The sequence below is a fragment of the Haliotis cracherodii genome, unplaced genomic scaffold (genome assembly GCF_022045235.1).
Source record: "Haliotis cracherodii isolate W230 unplaced genomic scaffold, xgHalCrac1.p SCAF_1, whole genome shotgun sequence".
In the NCBI taxonomy this organism is placed as follows: Eukaryota; Metazoa; Mollusca; class Gastropoda; order Lepetellida; family Haliotidae; genus Haliotis; species Haliotis cracherodii.
This window is the reverse complement of record NW_027266264.1, coordinates 13,380,127-13,400,249: the sequence shown is the minus strand read 5'-3', so window position 1 is coordinate 13,400,249 and position 20,123 is coordinate 13,380,127. Positions and strand designations below refer to the sequence as shown.

At 38.8% G+C, this 20,123-nt stretch overlaps 1 protein-coding gene across 1 annotated transcript in view; it reads right to left on the bottom strand.

Annotated features, from left to right (window-relative positions):
• Positions 1-253: 253 nt before the first annotated feature.
• The window catches only part of LOC139473063 (cubilin-like), a 36,874-nt gene continuing 17,004 nt past the window's right edge, over positions 254-20,123 (bottom strand). Inside the window, exons 3-26 of the mRNA XM_071255577.1 lie at positions 17,532-17,656; positions 16,961-17,110; positions 16,065-16,149; positions 15,247-15,374; positions 14,535-14,684; positions 13,964-14,045; positions 13,155-13,282; positions 12,668-12,808; positions 11,824-11,917; positions 11,412-11,533; positions 10,606-10,767; positions 9,652-9,736; positions 9,183-9,313; positions 8,528-8,704; positions 7,838-7,928; positions 7,175-7,311; positions 6,493-6,642; positions 5,750-5,840; positions 4,822-4,946; positions 4,426-4,569; positions 2,349-2,439; positions 2,085-2,209; positions 1,767-1,928; positions 254-791 (exon numbers count right to left, since the gene is read on the bottom strand). Of these exons, the coding sequence (XP_071111678.1) occupies positions 646-791; positions 1,767-1,928; positions 2,085-2,209; positions 2,349-2,439; positions 4,426-4,569; positions 4,822-4,946; positions 5,750-5,840; positions 6,493-6,642; positions 7,175-7,311; positions 7,838-7,928; positions 8,528-8,704; positions 9,183-9,313; positions 9,652-9,736; positions 10,606-10,767; positions 11,412-11,533; positions 11,824-11,917; positions 12,668-12,808; positions 13,155-13,282; positions 13,964-14,045; positions 14,535-14,684; positions 15,247-15,374; positions 16,065-16,149; positions 16,961-17,110; positions 17,532-17,656 (3,022 nt within the window). The 3' untranslated portion in view covers positions 254-645. The remainder of the gene's footprint in view (positions 792-1,766; positions 1,929-2,084; positions 2,210-2,348; positions 2,440-4,425; positions 4,570-4,821; positions 4,947-5,749; positions 5,841-6,492; positions 6,643-7,174; positions 7,312-7,837; positions 7,929-8,527; positions 8,705-9,182; positions 9,314-9,651; positions 9,737-10,605; positions 10,768-11,411; positions 11,534-11,823; positions 11,918-12,667; positions 12,809-13,154; positions 13,283-13,963; positions 14,046-14,534; positions 14,685-15,246; positions 15,375-16,064; positions 16,150-16,960; positions 17,111-17,531; positions 17,657-20,123) is intronic.

Genomic DNA, 20,123 nt, shown 5'->3' with positions numbered 1-20,123 from the left:
AGTAAGCAGTAGTAATAGTAGCAGCAGGAGTGGTGGTGATAGCAGTACTAGTTGTTGTTGTTGTGGTACACATGGTAATATTGTACCTACATAACTATTTCTAGCGTTTATAGAGTTAGCTCCCTTAAACGATATGGTTAATTGTTATACTCCAATTTTGTATCATGTCCTTCTTGTCTTCATGCAGATACAGCAAGCATAATGTTTTAAAACTAAAGAAGGCAACTGTCGTAAATAACAACGAAAGATATACTTACATCTATATAAATATTTATCATAAAAGCATGGCATGTGTACAACACAATTGCAAATAAAAAATATAGCATGGTGTCATTTAAATCACTTATAATATGTAAATATACATTCAAACACGTAAAAATGATCATAAAAACAAGGTAATCCCTTGACATATATATATGCAAACGGATGTCTGAAGATCAGCTGTTGCAATATCATTTGGTTACAATGTATGTTGCATGAGAAAGGGCATTCATATAAGGTCATTTCCAGTCAGCAAATGGAAATATATACAATGAACGTTGCAGCTAAACTGACGGGCTTACTATTTTTATGCATATGGGCATATTTTTGTATTTCACGAACATATAATATGTTTTTGTTTGCGATTTACGCTATACACTCATTTCATTTTACACCATAAGATGCTTTGGGGTTCCTTCTGACTCCTCTTGAAAAGGGCTTTTTAATAATGATGAATGCAATAGCCCCAATCAGGCAAACAGCCAACAAAGCACCAATCACTCCTCCAACGATTGCTCCAACATTTGAGTCTGAAATAAAATATGAATTAAAACTTTGACTTGTATTGTTACCGTTTGTATCATACATAGCTCTTGATATTAGCAATTGAACTCCTTGTGGCAAGTTTTTCAAAAGTGTACCATTGATGGTACATGTTCTGCATATTGTACCACCAGAAGACCAAGATTCCAGCATACCAGCATATGTAGCCAGTGTATATATTAACACCAGAAGAAAGCGAGTGACCATATCACGGCGTGTCATGAACAGCTTAATCAGGAGAGACACGTCTCAGACATTGACCACTGAAAACCACGAGCGGCATATTGTGCTGACAAACCACAAATGATAATCGGGACGAATCTGTGTTTCGAGACTACGATTACAGAATTCTGACACGCCTATGGGAATCAACGCTGGCCTATCCTGCCGGATGAGGTGTAAAATTGATGTAGCTACTTTGTGGATTAAATGTTTCAGTTCGGCAACCTGATTTTCATACATGAATCTTATTAGTAAGTATTATTTTAGAGGCGTATAGACATTTGAATACTGCATATGGTATGCAATCATATTCTAGTGTCAGAGTTATTGCTTATATATTGTAGAATCAGTTGAATTATTATGCTTTGTAACAATAATATAACAAAAATTAAAAAGACAAACATTTTACAACATATAGTGGTAGTATGATATACAGTCTGTCTCAAAGTCCTCGAAACCATAATATCTCTCCTTCAGCCAAGCCCTTACTGTAATGGTATGGCCCTAAATATCCGAGTCTAGATATTTCTCTATCTCCCATCTCATGGTGGCTCCTTTTCAATTCGAAGGGAGTTGATTGTTTGTAACAGAATTTTATATTTTCAGAGCTTAAGCATTAGTCTGTTTGATATATTATAAAACGTATAACTGGGGATTGTTAACGGCGATGAACAATTGGTAATCGTGAAACCTCAACACTAGAGAATAACGCCAATTGGAAAGAGCTTAAACTGACTCACCATCTTCTTTTTCATGTGTATAGTATTGGATTTCGAATCCTTTGCCGGCGATGTCGTTGTCGTTGCTGATTAAATAGATGCCCATGTGTTGCCTTGAACTTTGATATGTCGGTGTGTCGGTTCCACACCACTTTCCAAGAAGTTTGGCGTTCTTAGAGGCACCTGAAACGATACGCGTGTTATTGCGGTATGCGAGATAAAAACACAAGGACGGTAATGTTGTATATTTGTGACTGTTTAATGATTGCACTGTTTTGTCTATACAACAATATTTTTTAACAAGGAGTTAATGATTAATGACTATAATAGTATGCCTACCGTCGTGCACCTGAACTCTGTCGTTGACGCAACCTTCTGACATCTCAATATCTGACGTCACCACTTTTATGACAATGTTTTTACCAGTGTCGACTGTGTATAGATCCCAGGAATATTCCGCTTTCCTAAAGAATCATAGGAAAAATGTCAATTAAGATATAACCCTGAAACATAATGTGTATATCACACAAATGGACTGTAAAAGAAATGTACACAACAGATGCGAAACGTACATTTGATTACTCTAAGATAAAACAAAGTTACCGTTGATAGTTCAATGGGTAGTTTGGAGAGGTAAGGGTGCTTTCCTTCCTCAGAGCATATATGGTCTTACGAGTCCAGAAAGAGAGGTCATCTGAAAATCAATGTAAACTTGTTGGTTTTGTCGGCGACATATGACTGAGTAGACATGGAATCTATTATAAGCTTATTTCTCAATTTCTCTATTTCACAAAACAATTGTGTATATAAAGTATTTAATGGCGGTATTTTGATATGCATATCACAATACCATTCATTCTTATTTTGATAGGCATAATATACAAGTACCCTCGTCATATGTACATCACTATAACAGTGAGTCAGATATGACACTGTATGACACTGTAATTTTGTAAAACAACATAATGACTTCCATATACCAACTTTAAGTAATGTCTAACGTCACATCGCCTTCATATTCGACCATATACACTCTACAAAAAAACAAAACGCATAGGTGTTTTGAGTAACCCAATTAGATTTTTTTTTCCCAGCAATCGTCATAAAGACAAATCTTATGTTTGATTCCCGTTAATCATGTCATGTTTGTTGTGTATTGCGCGCAAAACACATCTCAAAATGTTTTTTGGTAAACGTTTATCAGCAAAAATGCAAAGGATGCAAGGAAATTGCTTTCAGAAAAAGTGTTCAGCACAATGCACGTGCAAAATGATGGAAACAAGAGTAGAGACACTGACTATTAAATACCGTACAAAATTTTATCAGTTCATAACGAATTTTCTGACGTGAACGGAGATCGAAAAATGCCAAGATTAACTGCAGCTGACCGAAATATCGAAATATTAGACGTTTGGAAGCAGGGGAGTCCCAGTCTGCTGTTACAAGACACTTCAACGTTCACCAAAGCACCATATCTCGAATATGGGATCGATATACCCGCACTAATTCGACTCAAGATCATCCTAGAAGTGGAAGACCAAGAGTGACCAACCCTGCTCAGGATCGGTACATCCGGTTACATCACCTTCAGAATCGATTTGCTACAGCAACAGACACTGCAGGGCAAGTGCCTGGTATGCGAAGAATTTCCAACCAAACCATCAGAAATCGTGAGACGACCAACAGTTGGATCTGTCTTGCGACGTCTACACCGTCAACGACGTGACAGGTGGTGCAACAGAGTACAGGCCTGGGATCTCAGGAACTGGCGACGCGTTTGGTTCAGCGATTAGTCACGTTTTCTCCTTCAACGACGGGATGGAAGACAGGGTGTATACCGACGTCGACATGAACGTTTTGCGCCGAACTGCGTTCGACAGGTGGATCGATTTGGTGGAGGGAGTGTCATGGTGTGGGGAGCCATATCCCACACGGGTAGATCACAGTTAGTGGTTGTCCAGGGCAATCTTACAGCAAACCGATACATAGACCAAATTTTGCGTCCTCACCTACTCCCAACTTTGGACCACCAGAGGGAGCTGTTCCAACATGACAACGCTCGGCCCCACACAGCACGTGCAACAGTTAATTCCCTTGTTAATGAGAACATCAATGTCCTTCCATGGCCGTCCAAATCGCCTGATCTCAACCTGATTGAACATTTGTGGGACGAACTTGATCAACGCGTCCGTCAACGTCACCGGCGTCCCCACACACTAGCACAACTCGCCAACGCCTTACAGGAGGAATGGCGAAGAATTCCCCACGAATAAATCCGAAGACTTGTGCCAAGGAGGTGTCGAGCAGTGACGGCTGCAAGAGGTGGTGTGACCAGGTACTGACCATGACGCCTCCTTGTGGCTACACATGTGCGATGACTGGACTGAATTGATGTTGACAATGGCGACAATGCTTTTGTCGATCACTGTGTCTAATTTCATTTGATTGTGTTCACGCATATTCTGTGTAGATACATTTACATCCGCTTAGTAAATATCCTTATTTTTTAAACTATGCATTTCTTTTTTTTTAAGAGTGTAGCTTTTCGATATCCTACCTCATAATTATAGGTTATCTTCTTTCGCTATACATTTTGTTACACGGAGATTCTAAGTTACCTTATATATTAGTATGTATTAACATGTACGATTTAAACACACTCGTCCATCGTACTACTAACCTTCTCGATACGAGAGTTCAAAAGTACGTGTAACCGGCTGTGATGTAGCCACGAATCTGATGAGTACATCTCTTCCCGACATCCTAAAACTTGGCAAGCCGATACCACAAAAACGCCCGATGAGGGGACTTGATCTAGAATTACCTGAAAAAAGACGTTATTTGGACATTTATACTAGATATTCAAATATGCGTTAACAGGTGTACATTCCAGTACTAGTTAGATCCAATACTGCCAGTCGTCTACAAACTCGATTATTTCATTGTGACAAAGGGCTTTCAGACGTTAGGTTTTAAAACTCCAAAATAAGTATCTGTGAAAACTGGGGTCTAAGCCCAAACGTGTGAGAGTAAAAGGGGGATGGATTAAAATAATATTAAGTTAATAGGATCGCACCATCATAAACCATTATTTGGTCATCTGTACAGCTGGATGATGCAATTATGTCAGCCTTCCTAACACGTATGTCAAGCACCTTCGTGACATTCTCCCTTCTCAACAACCACGAACAGGAACGGCTCCTGAAACATAAGACGGAGGTTTCTGTTTTAGTCTGGCATTTATCATCAGTTTATATCTATATTGCACAAAAAAATAAGTGACATGAAAAAAGGATAGTTTTGACTATGAAATGAGGTCACACAAATAGGTGCCACAACAAGGGATGTTAAGCATAGCTACGAAGCATCTTGAATTAAGTGTTTTGTCTATGTCTGCCTGTTTGGAGTGGCTGGTAGGCACGTTGACATCATGATCACATTAACACAATATGCCTTCACGTTTCTGTTTGTTTCGTTGATGTTTAACGCTGCACTCAGCAATATTCCAGCTATATGTTGCGGCCTGTAAATAATCGATTCTGGACCAGACAATCCAGTGGTTGACACCATGAGCATCGATACACGGAATTGGAACACGATGACTGACCACTCGATCTCGTTAGTCGCCTCTTGCGACAATCATAGTCACCTTTACGGCAAGAATGGGTTGCCGAAGAGCTATTCTACCCCGGATCTTCACCGGTCTTCTTACATGTACATATGGTGAAGTGCATTGGTATTTTAGGGTATTTTCTTATAGACATGACAAGACTTTCTTTCTAACACATGTGTGTCTGATTGTGTAGACTTTTCAAATATGAAACAGATGATAAAAGTATGTAATTTGTCGAATAGACTTTATAAGACCGCAGGTGGATACGTACATTAGCATCATGAATATCTTAACATGTTATGTGTTACACTAGAATGCAAATTGTACGTATAAGTAATACATACGTATAATTGCCACATGTGCAATATTTCATATCTTTCTTTTAACTCACTGAGTGGAGCCCTCCACATTCCCTGGAAATATGATTTTGCCGGATCTGGTTATGTCTGTGATGCCGATTGTAAAATCACAAGGCAGTGGATCTGAAGGAATACAGAGCTTGTTATATATTTGAACATATAGTATGGATCCAATGCATGTGCAAAACGTATATGACAAAAAGACATAAAAGCGACCGTCTCTTCACCATGTGGGTAATAAACGCGTTTATAACCTAGTCGCCCTGATAAAGGTACTTGTAAAACAATATCATACTTGTAAAAACCCTTGGCATATAACGTGGACATGGGATAGCCTAGAAGCCCAAGCGTTGCTCGTGATGCTGCAAATCTTGGTTCGATTCCCCACAAGGGTACAATGTTTTAAACCAGTTTCTAGTGGTGATTTACCTGTAATATTGCTATAAACGGCGTAAACCCAAAGTCACACATTCGCAATATGATACCACGTGGCCCTCAAAATACAAACTGTATTGTATATACTTGACAATTGTTATGTAAAATCACTCCTTATGAATTATTGGATTCGTGAAATGCAACTATTCGATACATTTCAATCTCGTTATATCCGGAGAAACTTAAAAAAAGTCCCTAAACCCTTTCCAAACCCATGTGCTAAAAGACACAATACATTATTAGTACGTGTCCATGCAATAGCATGTACATATGTACATATGATACTAGGTGTTCGCGAAAAGCAATTGGGAGGACCAGTTGTATTATTCAAATATGTCACCTCTTGTTTGAAAGTATTGCAGATTGAATCCTCTGTACCTTGAAGTACCATCGGCCCTTAACAACAGCGTCATGACGTGTCCAGTACTCTGGCGTTGTATCAGGGTCTGGTTTCCACATTCCCACGCACTGGGTGACGCATCAGTTGTTCCTGGGACAGAGATAGGCGTAACGAGATTGAACATAAAGTTAACACAAATTGGCCACAATAACCTCCGCCCATCCATTTTATTACATGAATGAGCTTAAACAATTTATCTAACATATGTATAAGCTTTGGTTCAAGCAATTATTTTGGTTGACTCTAGAATTGTGTTTGAAATATGTTTTACCAAACGTTAAAATGTGGATTTTTGTTATTACCTTGCCTGGCGCTGGGAGTGGCCGGCTCGAAGTCATTATGTGTCATAGTGGGGTATCCATGTTAAACTGTGGTATTGCATATCAGAAAGCTAGCACTATAAAACCGACATAAACACACACGTCGCATTTAAGTTAAATAATAATGAACGCGACTTTAAAACCTATTTTACTTCACCTCATGATCACCAATACCAAAACATTCCGTCGTCCGCCACATCGTTGTTAGGTAGTACAGACATAGCGCATTCATAAATAGAATTCCCTCATACATGTCCAATAATTAACACACAATGCATGCTGCTATCGACGCCATAACTCACCGTCACTAATTCTCATATTACTAGGCTGGTATTGACATTGAACATCGAAGGCGGCATGCAGTTGAAAGTCAGTCCCAGTGAGGCGTACATTTTTGGTGCTATCTGACGCTGTAATGGTCCAAGGACAACGGATTTCCCTAGTGACAAAGATATTTGTGAGTTTCCAGCCACACATCACGTGTTATTTTCATTTTACTGTCTCAAATTACGGTTATTTTTAAGTCGATTTAGTTGAAGGGACAGTTTCACGCGATTACGTGAATGGATGAATGATGTTTTACGCCGCAGTCAGCGATATTCTAGCTGAATCATGTATATGATTGAGTCAGATCCAGTGAAGCAGTTGCCTACATCAGTCGCAACTGTAATTAATTAGTCAGGGTGCAATGACACAATAAGCCACCACCCAATCATCATTTAAGTCAGTTGTGTGAAATTACAGTGACAAGCTGGGTACCCATCCTAATCGTGATCACTATGGGTTTTCGAGATAAATAGATCAAGTTGAGCATGATCTATTTGTTTTAGCCACATCTCAATGAAAACAACAGATGGTAACGGTGATTGGTAACGGACGCAATTTAAACGATAATTATATTATGAAGAAACGACATTATTCAGACACATGAATTCATGTCAGCTTGGGAGTTAGCTGTGCCTTACCCGTCGTAACTGTTTGGGTAGTTTGGAGATGTAATGTTTTTGGCAGCATCCGTAGCAGTCAGAGACTCACCACATGGAGGCACATATTCGTCTGAATTACAGAAACATCGACATATGTATGACCCTCATTCATCGGTTAACAATCGTAACAATACAAAACATATTCTGGAAATTAACGTATTTTCCCTTATACATCAGCCGCACATGCATGTATGCAGTATAAAGCATGTACATACACAAAGGAGATTTACTTTCCCGGGTTTCGGTAGTATAGAGGGGGATTGGTGTTTTCACGTTATCGTGGGGGATCATGTACACGTCATTTATACTTTGTCCTTATAGGGGTATCCAACGTGAGCCGGTCTCTACCGAACCGACATTTATTATTACTGTTGTAAAGTACATTGTCACCAACGCATATAAGACACCGGTGTATTGCCTTCCAGTAGGGGTAATTTAGCACTTTGGGATCTGTTGACGTCCCAGAAGGTAAGCAAGTTATGTATCTATTCATGATTCATTCATAAACGATTGCTGAGTAAACCTTTAAAAGGATGAAATACAACACCGTCAAGTTGACGGATATTTACAACCAACAAGTTTATACTCGACCATAAAACGAGAGTAACTAGATGTTCATGTATAGCATTCATTGGGTGAGACAATAAAAGGATGTGAGCTGTACATTACCGGCAAAGTGTCCTTGCTTGTATCTCATCTGAAAGCCAGTGTTTGTTGGTGTCGCTGCTGTGTGAAATACAACTAACATCACGTAGCTGGTGCTAACAAACGTCGGCACATCCTTACCACAGAACTGGGATTTTTGGGTATTAATGGACTTTAGTGGCATCGAGGCTGCTTGAAACCCTGTATATGACACGAAGCAGTAAGGTAACATCATATTTGTAATGAAGAACATGTATGGCAACAGGAAGAATCACTGATTTGAGAATTTCAATTCGGGCGTCAGAGTTATTGTGGTATTTCCACATCACGGGTAAATGAAAATTTAGCAATCATGGAAGGTGTAGGCAAAGTTTAACCGCAATTTGATGTGCATTTGATAGGGATCCCTATCTTATGATGGAGTACACAGCGCAATATGCATGACTATAAACTTGAATGTGCCAGTACCATCTAATGCAGAATAAATCAAATATTATTATACTTAAAAGCTTCCTAGATACGCTAGATGAGCTTATAATTCTGGAAAGCTTTACTGCATCGTTAATTTGCAGACGACGACATCGTTGTGACACATGCGCAAATACCCCTTGAAATCATGTTAAAAAGATGATGCTTGCTTGAAGGTCACTTATAGTGTAAAGTGGTTATATGAGCTCACCGTCATACACCGTCACGTAGTCGCGTGTACATTCGCCATTTACTGCTTCGGGGAGATCTGATACCAGTACCTCGAGTTTGATTCGATAGGGATGGTTAGTGGAAAGATGGTATGTTGGGCTGTCAGAATTGCTGCAAGAGATGGGAAAGATTCCATGCCAGTTATCAATTTGATAGTCAGACAATAGACATTGCATTATCAACTTGGGTTATCATTGCACTACGGTAAATGAACAATTGGTGCGGTTATCGTTGTTTTAGTTCGTATTAAATGAGTGCATTTTAATTAACATCTGTGGATACAATGTTTGAAGTTCGATCACACCTCATGCCAAACAGTAGAGTGACAGAATGTACGAAATGTGTTTATTACAAATAATACGTTTACAAACATTACACAAGCAGCACAAGAATTAGTCTCCAATAGGAAATTCCTAAAGCGTATATGGCGTTAAAAACAAAATGCATACCCCGGGTAAGGAAACGGGTTTCTCGGCGATATGATGTAGGAATAAGTAGACGCAGCGTCTAAACCATAGCTTGAACAGTCTCCATCTGCAATGAAACATTAAATTACCTTGATACGATTAACCCACTCTCCTACCCAGAGTTCCATGCGACCAGCATAGTACCTCTGCCACAGGCCAGCGCCATGTGACCATTCGTAACATCGTTCAAGATATTGCATATGTTTTTAATCTGTTTCGTTTTTGACAAGTCTACATAAAAAGATAAACATATGTCACAGAATGGTTAACTTTCATTGAAGAAATATCCTAAATCGTGAAAAACTATTTCCATTTGCATAGCCATCCTATGTTTACATTGGTTGTACGGCTCCACGTGCTGTCATCGAAGCCCTACGGAGAGCTAGCGATACGGTCACTTTGATGTGTAAATATGTATTGTCATGCAACTCATTATTGCAGTTGTAGTAGCATATTTATATAATTATGCAACACGATATGTAAAGCGCCCCCAAATGCTTGCATTAGTCCGTTCTATTCTGATTTCTGAAAAAAGCGTGTTTGTTTAGAAACAAGAGAAAAGTCCGGTCACGTGATATGCAAATTAGCCTGTGGCAGTGGTGTTATGCTGAGTCACCATTGCGCCGGAGTGTGCGATTAACCTTCACTTTCAACGAATATGTGGCTGGTGATTCAGGAAAATAGTTCACATAAAGCTCCTGGATATATGCAGCTTATGTTCCTGCGAATATGTATCTTATGTTCTTTGATAAATGTATCTTTTGTTTAGGATGTTCGTTGGTTATAAGGAATGATATCTTATAAACAAAATATTAAGTCTACATGTAGAATACATTTTATTAATAAGGTCAAGCTTTCAATAATATTCCCTTCGATATGCCGTTGAAATCATCGTAGGTTGAAGGCAAATGTCTTCATTTCAACTAACAACTTTACCGTTTACGTCTGAAGTTTGTCTGTAGCTGATGTTGAATCCTCTTCCGTTGTTGGAGTCATCAATTTGGTAGACAATAGTCATCACATCTCCAGAGCTTTGTAAACAGTAACCGTTCATTTGGCCACGCCATGTTGCAAGAAGAGGACTTGCAGTAGAAGCTCCTGTTACATAGCACAGCTAATACAGAATATGAGAGAACAAGTTGCATTTTAAAAATAACCTACGAGCTACAAACAATTACGTAATTATCGAATTATCTGCGTCCAGTGCGTGGAACTTTCAACACCAATTCACAAGTAGACAGATAATTCGAAATTCTGAATTGCCTGTCAGTTACTATTTGATTCAAGTTGAGACACTAATTCAGGTCGTCTATTGTTGGATTGTGGACATGGGGAAAGTGGACAAAGTTTTACAAATATTTTATTACGATACATGCGACTCATGAGGGATTGAGTTCAGTAAGAAGTTGTATAAATTGTGAAATAAGGAAATACAACAACGTTCCAATAACTTAAACCTGCTAAGGGTCAAATTGCGTTTCGGACATAATCCAGGATCAGTATACCTTATTGTGCTGGTCAGCTATTTTTCTTTATGTTAAACTTCACTCATAAACTTGAATCATGTGCCTTTCTATTTGAACCACTCCCTCAATGCAATTTGGCAGGTGCTAAATGTTTCGTACAGGGATGTGTTTGCTGCTGATAAGTCTGAAGTTGGTGTTACCAACCTATATTCAGTTTGTTTCAATTGTTTTATTAGATTACCCTTACGTCGAAAGGGTTAATGTAAATGTTCATACCATCATATATCTTGAGAGTGTCCGGTAGATTGTCGCCGCCAAACTCTACATCTAAATCAAGAAGGTTGATTTGGACAAATGCTTCGTTGTCTGCTGTAATAGTCCAACTGCATGATCTTGCCCTGCAAAAATCCAGATAGATGCGTTTGTATAAACGGTTGTTTCCTTTACAGCTTCAACATAATGTTGCTTATGCATTTGCATTAACCAAATATTTAGATATCGTTTATTCATAGTTCATAGTTCCTAAACTGAAACTTGTTCCATGTCTATATTGTGAGAAATGTATGATAAGTAAGACTCTAATAAGAACGTTATTCCGTGTTTTTTGCCGAACAAGCGTTGGCCAAGATCGAAGTTTCAATATGTGTCAAACTTAGTAAATACACTGTGAGAAAATAAAAAGAAATACCCCAAATTTTCTTTGGGGTATCCTGGGGACCCTAGATACTTGTTTTTACCAATCGCCGTCAGCCGCGATCCTCCACATGTGGCTGGTATGGAACCTGCACCAAACATTGTATTGCATAAGTTCGCTACTACAGAATTACTGGTTTTGTATTCAGTATTGGTATTAACTTTCACCAATATTGTCGTTGTTCGTCGTTAGTTCTGTCATTACACAAAACATCCAAGTAAGTGCCCAAACCACAAAACAATCGAAACATAAAAATAGTTTGTATTCATAAACCACTACTACTCGTTTATTTGCTACCACAGGAAAAAGTAAGAGTGTAAGCACTGAAACATGAATCACAATATATAAATCGAATTTGTGTAGTAGTAGTAGTAGTAGTAGTAGTAGTAGTAGTAGTAGTAGTAGTAGTAGTAGTAGTTTATCCGTCATTAATATGTAATCATTCACTTTGTGTATTAGTTCCTTAAAAAGCTGTTATATAAGAGTTGTGCAATTCATTAGCCACCACACCAGGCATATTATATTACATGCCAATTTTATTATATTCATAACAGTTTCACGTGATGAATTATTAATACACAGTAATAGACTGTTTACAACAACAAAAAATACACCAGATCTTATTGTCAACTGGGGACGAAGGAATGTGTTTTATCAGTAAATATTAACATTAATAGTAGCATATCTGAAAAAGACCTATATTGATTTTATTAGACACGCAAAAGATATTTCATTGTGCTATATGGTACGTAAGTCAGATCCACACATATTTGGCTTATCTAAATTTAATTATTTCAAAGATGACTTCTTATTGTAAAACCATGGGAACGTGACATACCAGATTTTTGCTTGTATTTCAAAAGAAACCCTTGTGCTTCATTGGTGCCATCAGTCTTGAAAACAACAGTCATGTTTGGTCCTGTACTCTCAAATATAGGCTTGCTTGTTCCACAGAATATCCCAAGTTCTGTCTTATTAGCTGATTGAAAATATGTTAAAAAATGCAATAGTTTATACCACATCTGATCTTTCTAGATAACTAATGGAACAATTACATAATGTAATAATTCTGTGAACGTAAATCAAATCGATAGCTGAAGGCATTTTTGTGACGATTGTATCGCTACAGTTAACTTCTGTGAATAGTTAAGTAATTAATGGATCACCCGAACAACAATTTGCGCAAATGTAACTTTTAACGGAGGTTGGTATAGTATTAAAATATATTGCAAGTATGATATCTAAACTGTAATTCAAAGTAGCAATTCTCGTCACTCTTTAGGTCCACTGTTGCGCAGGCAGATGTGGAATACACAATGACTTACAGTTCGTCACAGACACTCTGTCACCGCTGCAAGATGGGGAAGTGTCGGCAATGTTGGAGGTCATAGTAACCAGTTCGATCACAGCATCGTTATCCGCAGCAAAGATATTCCATCTGCAGTTCAGGTTACTGGAAGGACAAAGATGAAAGTTAAATAAGGGAAGGCACACAAGCTTGCTGGGAAGATGCAGTTAACAAAGGTTGCACATGTAAAACAATACATCACATTTATCCGCTTATCTGAACTACCGGGCAAAACAAAGTATACACCCATGTTTGATGGTGGTTAAAAATGAAACAAACAAGAAATAGTTTCATACGGGTTTCATAGTTGTGTTTTTGGCCATACATGTAGGTTTGCATGTTTAGGGGATTGTTTTCAGCATAGTAACGTTCTGGTAACGTTTGTAATTGGTCAAATCCCATTTCAAGAGTATACTTTCATTTGCTCGGTGTAGTTTATATAATCCTTCATTCATCCTCTGAATAGGCCATACATTATTGCACATGAGTAATAATTAAATTCACCACTTCATTAATACAAAACATCAATCAAAATTTTATTCCATAGCATTGGTTCATTCTATATTCCATATAATCAATACATTTTAGATAGAAGGATGGATGGATAGATGGATGGGTGGATCAATCGTTTCTCAATTGATCCTTTAATATATTCTTTTATCTTACTAACTACAATGTTTTCCATTCGTCAATCTACAGTGTATCCATGTTATCATTCCAGCAAGTCATCCATATTACCAGAACGAAACACTCAAATGACAAGGATTCCAAATTACTCGTGTTTACCTATAGTATTGAGTCGGGTACCCTGGTGACAGAATATAGGAATCCATATCCGTCGCCAGTAGGCTTAGTAAACAGTCTTCCCCTGTAAACAAATGTAGTGTTATTAATTGTTGCATATGATTAAAGTGTTACTGATGTGATAAACCAGTCCTGTGAATTTGGTGTCACGATCCGATATATATATGGTAATGGGGACACCTTTCAGGAACAACTATTAATGAGGTGAATATATCCATGGATCTCCCGATGTGTGTGTAAGAAAATTGCATGCGGCACCAAAATTTAGCACATGCACCAAACGTGGAAAACTGGTTAATTTGCACGTATAGTTCCACGTCAATCGTCCCGCTGATTTCTGGATTTACGAAACATTGTAGTGGAATGGTGTTGGTTTTTTTTGGTATATCATACAGGGATTACAAGCAAAATGGTCCATTGTCGAGAGTAAAACAAGGTACCACGGTATACATTGTAATGCATTAGTGATGGCACAGCTACTACTGATGTAAAATTACGCAAAAATCCATAATTAAACATTATTCTTCAGGATATAAATACCAAGACAGCTTACTCGGTACACTCTTGTATTGAGCGGAAAATCCTTTATTGACTTTCGACGCATCCGAGGAGAATGTGATCTTCATGCTACTGCCTCCACTTTGATAGCTGAAAGTCCGCTTGCCACAGATCGTAGAAAGTGTTTGAACTGCGCCTCCTGAAGCTGAAAAGGGGGATTATCCTAATACAAAGAGAGAAGCGGGAGGACACTAAAATGTGTGTGACTGTACGCACATGTACATGCAGTAAGCTAAGGAATACAAGCAACTGACAGTAGTGAAGAGAATATCAGTTTTTATATTATCAACACAAGTTATTATTGTTCGCTTTCATGAAGGTAGATTCTTTATTGTGATCCGTATCAAACCTGTTACACATTCAACACCATGATAACTCCATTGTACGACGTTTTCATTTATCATCCAAAACTCCCACAGAAGATATCGCTTGGGTGAGATCAAGCGATATCTTCACAGTAGATATCGTGGCAATGAATTTGCATCACAATGCTTTGCAGACCATTGTGACGTCATTGTTACCATGACGTCACAATCAAACGACATCACTAATGGCTCTGCTACTGAAGCTGTTAGCAGTACTTTTTACACTAAAGACACTGCTTATTACTGTCTACAAACTGAAAAAGTTGGAACAATGATTTTGGATTATAAATAAAATCTCACCCTCACCAAAAGACACTCGGGTGAGATTCTATATATATTTACCTATATCTGCTACGGTTACTTTATCATAGCGACATGTTTGAGATGACTGAATGTCCGTGTCTGTAAAGTCCACCTGCAGTCTGTGACTCGCATCCCAGGCTTGAATTGTGTATTCACATGATAAATCACTGAAACAAACACATTACATTCAGAGGTTTACCCTGTGATAATTATACCATTTTGTCCACATCGACAAACAATGGTTTTAATTGATAAAAAAAAACCCATTACGTTCATAAAATATATCTTTTACTTACACAGTCAAGATTCTTTCCATAGAAATGGTAGTTACGTTGTAAGAGTAAAGAAATGTTAAAACATTACTGATTATATGAATACACTTATACTTTTGTAAGCAGTGTAAATATCATGATTATGGAGCATGTTTTTTTCTTGTTTAATTTGGAGATTCCGGGTATGAATATTGGTCGGATGGTCATGCTCGGTGACTTGATTGATACATGTCATCGTATCCCAATTGCGTAGATTGGAAATCCGTGAAGATCCGGGGTAGAATGGGTCTCCAGCAACCCATGCTTGCCTAAAGGGATCGGGTGGTCAGACTCAATGACTTGGTTGATGCATGTCATCGATCCCAATTGCGTGGATCGATGCTCGTGATGCCAATCACCGGATAGTCTGGTCATACTCGATTATTCACAGACCTACGGGGCATAGCTTGAACATTGATGAGAGCGGCGTTAAACAACATACAAACAAACAAATGTGCTGTGGTTATTGTGATGTGTTGAATGTCAACTATAAAATATGAATCATATGTTTACTTCGACTCAAAACAAAACAGTAATAATACCTACTTGAAATAGGAATCGGGGTAGCCAGGTGTGTTAAGAAACTGCTTATCACGTGTTGCGGTGTACGTAAACGTGCATGGTGATGCTTCTGAAAAGTGATAGGATCATTTAATCATGACGCAAATATGTTTTACATATTGAAGAAGTAAAGACACAGTTTAGTTAATAATAAAACGCAAGTACATGAACAAATATACATGTACTTTATTTTAATGATATTTATTTAATTTTATATTTTAATTCTATTTAATTTATATTTGATTTAAGGTGTAAGGGTGAATGTGAGCAATTGAGTTTTGATTTCCGCTTTCAACACGATTTCTCACGGGGATTGTCCCGAGGTATCAGTCTTAAGTAAGAGGTAAACACACATGAGGATTCCCGGAATAACACCAGTTGGTCGCGAATGGTAAAGACAAAGTGACGAAGGTCGCTGACGAAATCCTCGAGTAATGCAATCTGGGATTAGAACCCAATACCATGGAATCCTGGTCCGACAAGAAGGGACACAACACTGCACAGTGTATTCAGGAGCCTGAGGCGACTGTTCCATTAGTACAAGCATTAGAAATAAGCCAAACGTGATCTTTTCCACATTGGAGTAGGATACTCCTGAGGACAGAGATATAATCGACTCACCCGAAAATTCGATACATCCAATTTGACACCTACGGGTTAAACTATGAATATATATAGTGAGACTAAACTTTGTTCTTTGCTTTGAGTTTGCTGTTCGACACAAACGGGAATTCGACACATACGAGTTCGAGACAGCTAGTTTCGACTGTTTATCTAAACATTGTGTAATGAGGACAATGCATGAATTTCAGAACATTAGAGCAGCATATTTTTAACAGCTGTGTAGTTCGTATTTTCTCAACAACTAAGGTGCTACATACTGTCTCCCTGGTAGTATCGGAACTGGAAGCCTCTTGTCTCCAGAATACTGTTGGAACGAAATTCAAGGTACATGTTCCGTTCAGATGAGGTCACAAACACACGACTGTCTCCACATAACGTGTGTAGCTTGGTGGCAGAGTTGGAGTCACCTGGAAATATAAATGACAATGCAGGAGAATAACCGGCCTTGATAATATGAATGCATCACTGAAAATCAGTGATGAGACCAGGTGTTCACGAGGAAAATGTAAAAAAGTGTAACAGAAAATATTAAAAGCATTATTGTCATAGCTTAAAACTGAAAATGTAAATGCATTAATGACATTTTAATGACTTGGGTAAACGATACAAAGACACCATGTATGTTTTACATGTGCGTCTGTCTGATGCCAGATTTCTGTTGCAGTTCATTCATGACTTACACAGACGTTAATTTAGATTGACCTGGATTTATTAATGGTAGTTCAATGTACATATGCATAACCATATTTGTTGAGATTGTATTTAATGTAACATTGTCCTCTGTGGAAAGCTACTGTAGTTCTATATACTAGTAAACGATGGCATTACCGTCATAGATGATAAGGGAATCGTCAACACAGCCGCTGGACGGTTGTATCATCAAGTCCAATGTTTCCAGGATGACATTCTGGGTAGAGTTGGATGAACTGAGACGCCACCAGCAGGTCAGTGATCTAAAACAAAATAACTCACACGTTCCTCAGATTGAATGTGCAACCGACATATAAATCGCTGTGTCCAGCTGCGTCTCTCAGGGCGTGTCACAAACCTTTGTTCATGGGGTTCCAATTGCTCTTTCGCTCTGATTCTGTTTCCTTTTGAGCACCATTTCCGTGGGTTTCACCGAAGGAAACTTGGAAGATCTGCATCACTTACATGAGCATAGCTTTCCACAAAGATGACACGCCCTATTGTATCTGTTTTGAGCACCATTACTGTGGGTTTCACCGAAGGAAACTTGGAAGATCTGCATCACTTACATGAGCATAGTTTTCCACAAAAATGACACGCTCTATTGTATATGTTTTGAGCACCATTACTGTGGGTTTCACCGAAGGAAACTTGGAAGATCTGCATCACTTACATGAGCATAGTTTTCCACAAAGATGACACGCCCTATTGTATCTGTTTTGAGCACCATTACTGTGGGTTTCACCGAAGGAAACTTGGAAGTTCTGCATCCCTTACATGAGCATAGCTTTCCACAAAGATGACACGCCCTATTGTATCTGTTTTGAGCACCATTACCGTGGGTTTCACCGAAGGAAACTTGGAAGATCTGCATCACTAACATGAGCATAGTTTTCCACAAAAATGACACGCTCTATTGTATATGTTTTGAGCACCATTACTGTGGGTTTCACCGAAGGAAACTTGGAAGATCTGCATCACTTATATGAGCATAGCTTTCCACAAAGATGACACGCCCTATTGTATCTGTTTTGAGCATCATTACTGTGGGTTTCACCGAAGGAAACGTGGAAGATCTGCATCACTTACATGAGCATGGTTTTCCACAAAGATGACACGCCCTATTGTATCTGTTTTGAGCACCATTACTGTGGGTTTCACCGAAGGAAACTTGGAAGATCTGCATCACTTACAAGAGCATAGCTTTCCACAAAGATGACACGCCCTATTGTATCTGTTTTGAGCACCATTACTGTGGGTTTCACCGAAGGAAACTTGGAAAATCTGCATCACTTACAAGAGCATAGCTTTCCACCAAGATGACACGCCCTATTGTATCTGTTTTGAGCACCATTACTGTGGGTTTCACCGAAGGAAACTTGGAAGATCTGCATCACTTACATGAGCATAACTTTCCACAAAGATGACACGCCCTGTTGTATCTGTTTTGAGCACCATTACTGTGGGTTTCACCGAAGGAAACTTGGAAGATCTGCATCACTTATATGAGCATAGCTTCCCACAAAGATGACACGCCCTATTGTATCTGTTTTGAGCATCATTATCGTGGGTTTCACCGAAGGAAACGTGGAAGATCTGCATCACTTACATGAGCATAGTTTTCCACAAAGATGACACGCCCTATTGTATCTGTTTTGAGCACCATTACTGTGGGTTTCACCGAAGGAAACTTGGAAGTTCTGCATCCCTTACATGAGCATAGCTTTCCACAAAGATGACACGCCCTATTGTATCTGTTTTGAGCACCATTACCGTGGGTTTCACCGAAGGAAACGTGGAAGATCTGCATCACTAGCATGAGCATAGTTTTCCACAAAAATGACACGCTCTATTGTATATGTTTTGAGCACCATTACCGTGGGTTTCACCGAAGGAAACTTGGAAGATCTGCATCACTTATATGAGCATAGCTTTCCACAAAGATGACACGCCCTATTGTATCTGTTTTGAGCATCATTACCGTGGGTTTCACCGAAGGAAACGTGGAAGATCTGCATCACTTACATGAGCATAGTTTTCCACAAAGATGACACGCCCTATTGTATCTGTTTTGAGCACCATTACTGTGGGTTTCACCGAAGGAAACTTGGAAGATCTGCATCCCTTACATGAGCATAGCTTTCCACAAAGATGACACGCCCTATTGTATCTGTTTTGAGCACCATTACTGTGGGTTTCACCGAAGGAAACTTGGAAGATCTGCATCACTTACAAGAGCATAGCTTTCCACAAAGATGACACGCCCTATTGTATCTGTTTTGAGCACCATTACTGTGGGTTTCACCGAAGGAAACTTGGAAGATCTGCATCACTTACATGAGCATAGCTTTCCACAAAGATGACACGCCCTGTTGTATCTGTTTTGAGCACCATTACTGTGGGATTCACCGAAGGAAAGTGGGAAGATCTGCATCCCTTACATGAGCATAGCTTTCCACAAAGATGACACGCCCTATTGTATCTGTTTTGAGCACCATTGCTGTGGGTTTCACCGAAGGAAACTTGTAAGATCTGCATCATTTACATGAGCATAGCTTTCCACAAAGATGACACGCCCTATTGTATCTGTTTTGAGCACCATTACTGTGGGTTTCACCGAAGGAAACGTGGAAGATGTGCATCCCTTACATGAGCATAACTTTCCACAGAAATACTGTTGAACATGGCGTTAATCCAAACTCATTCACTCAATCACTCACTCACATAACA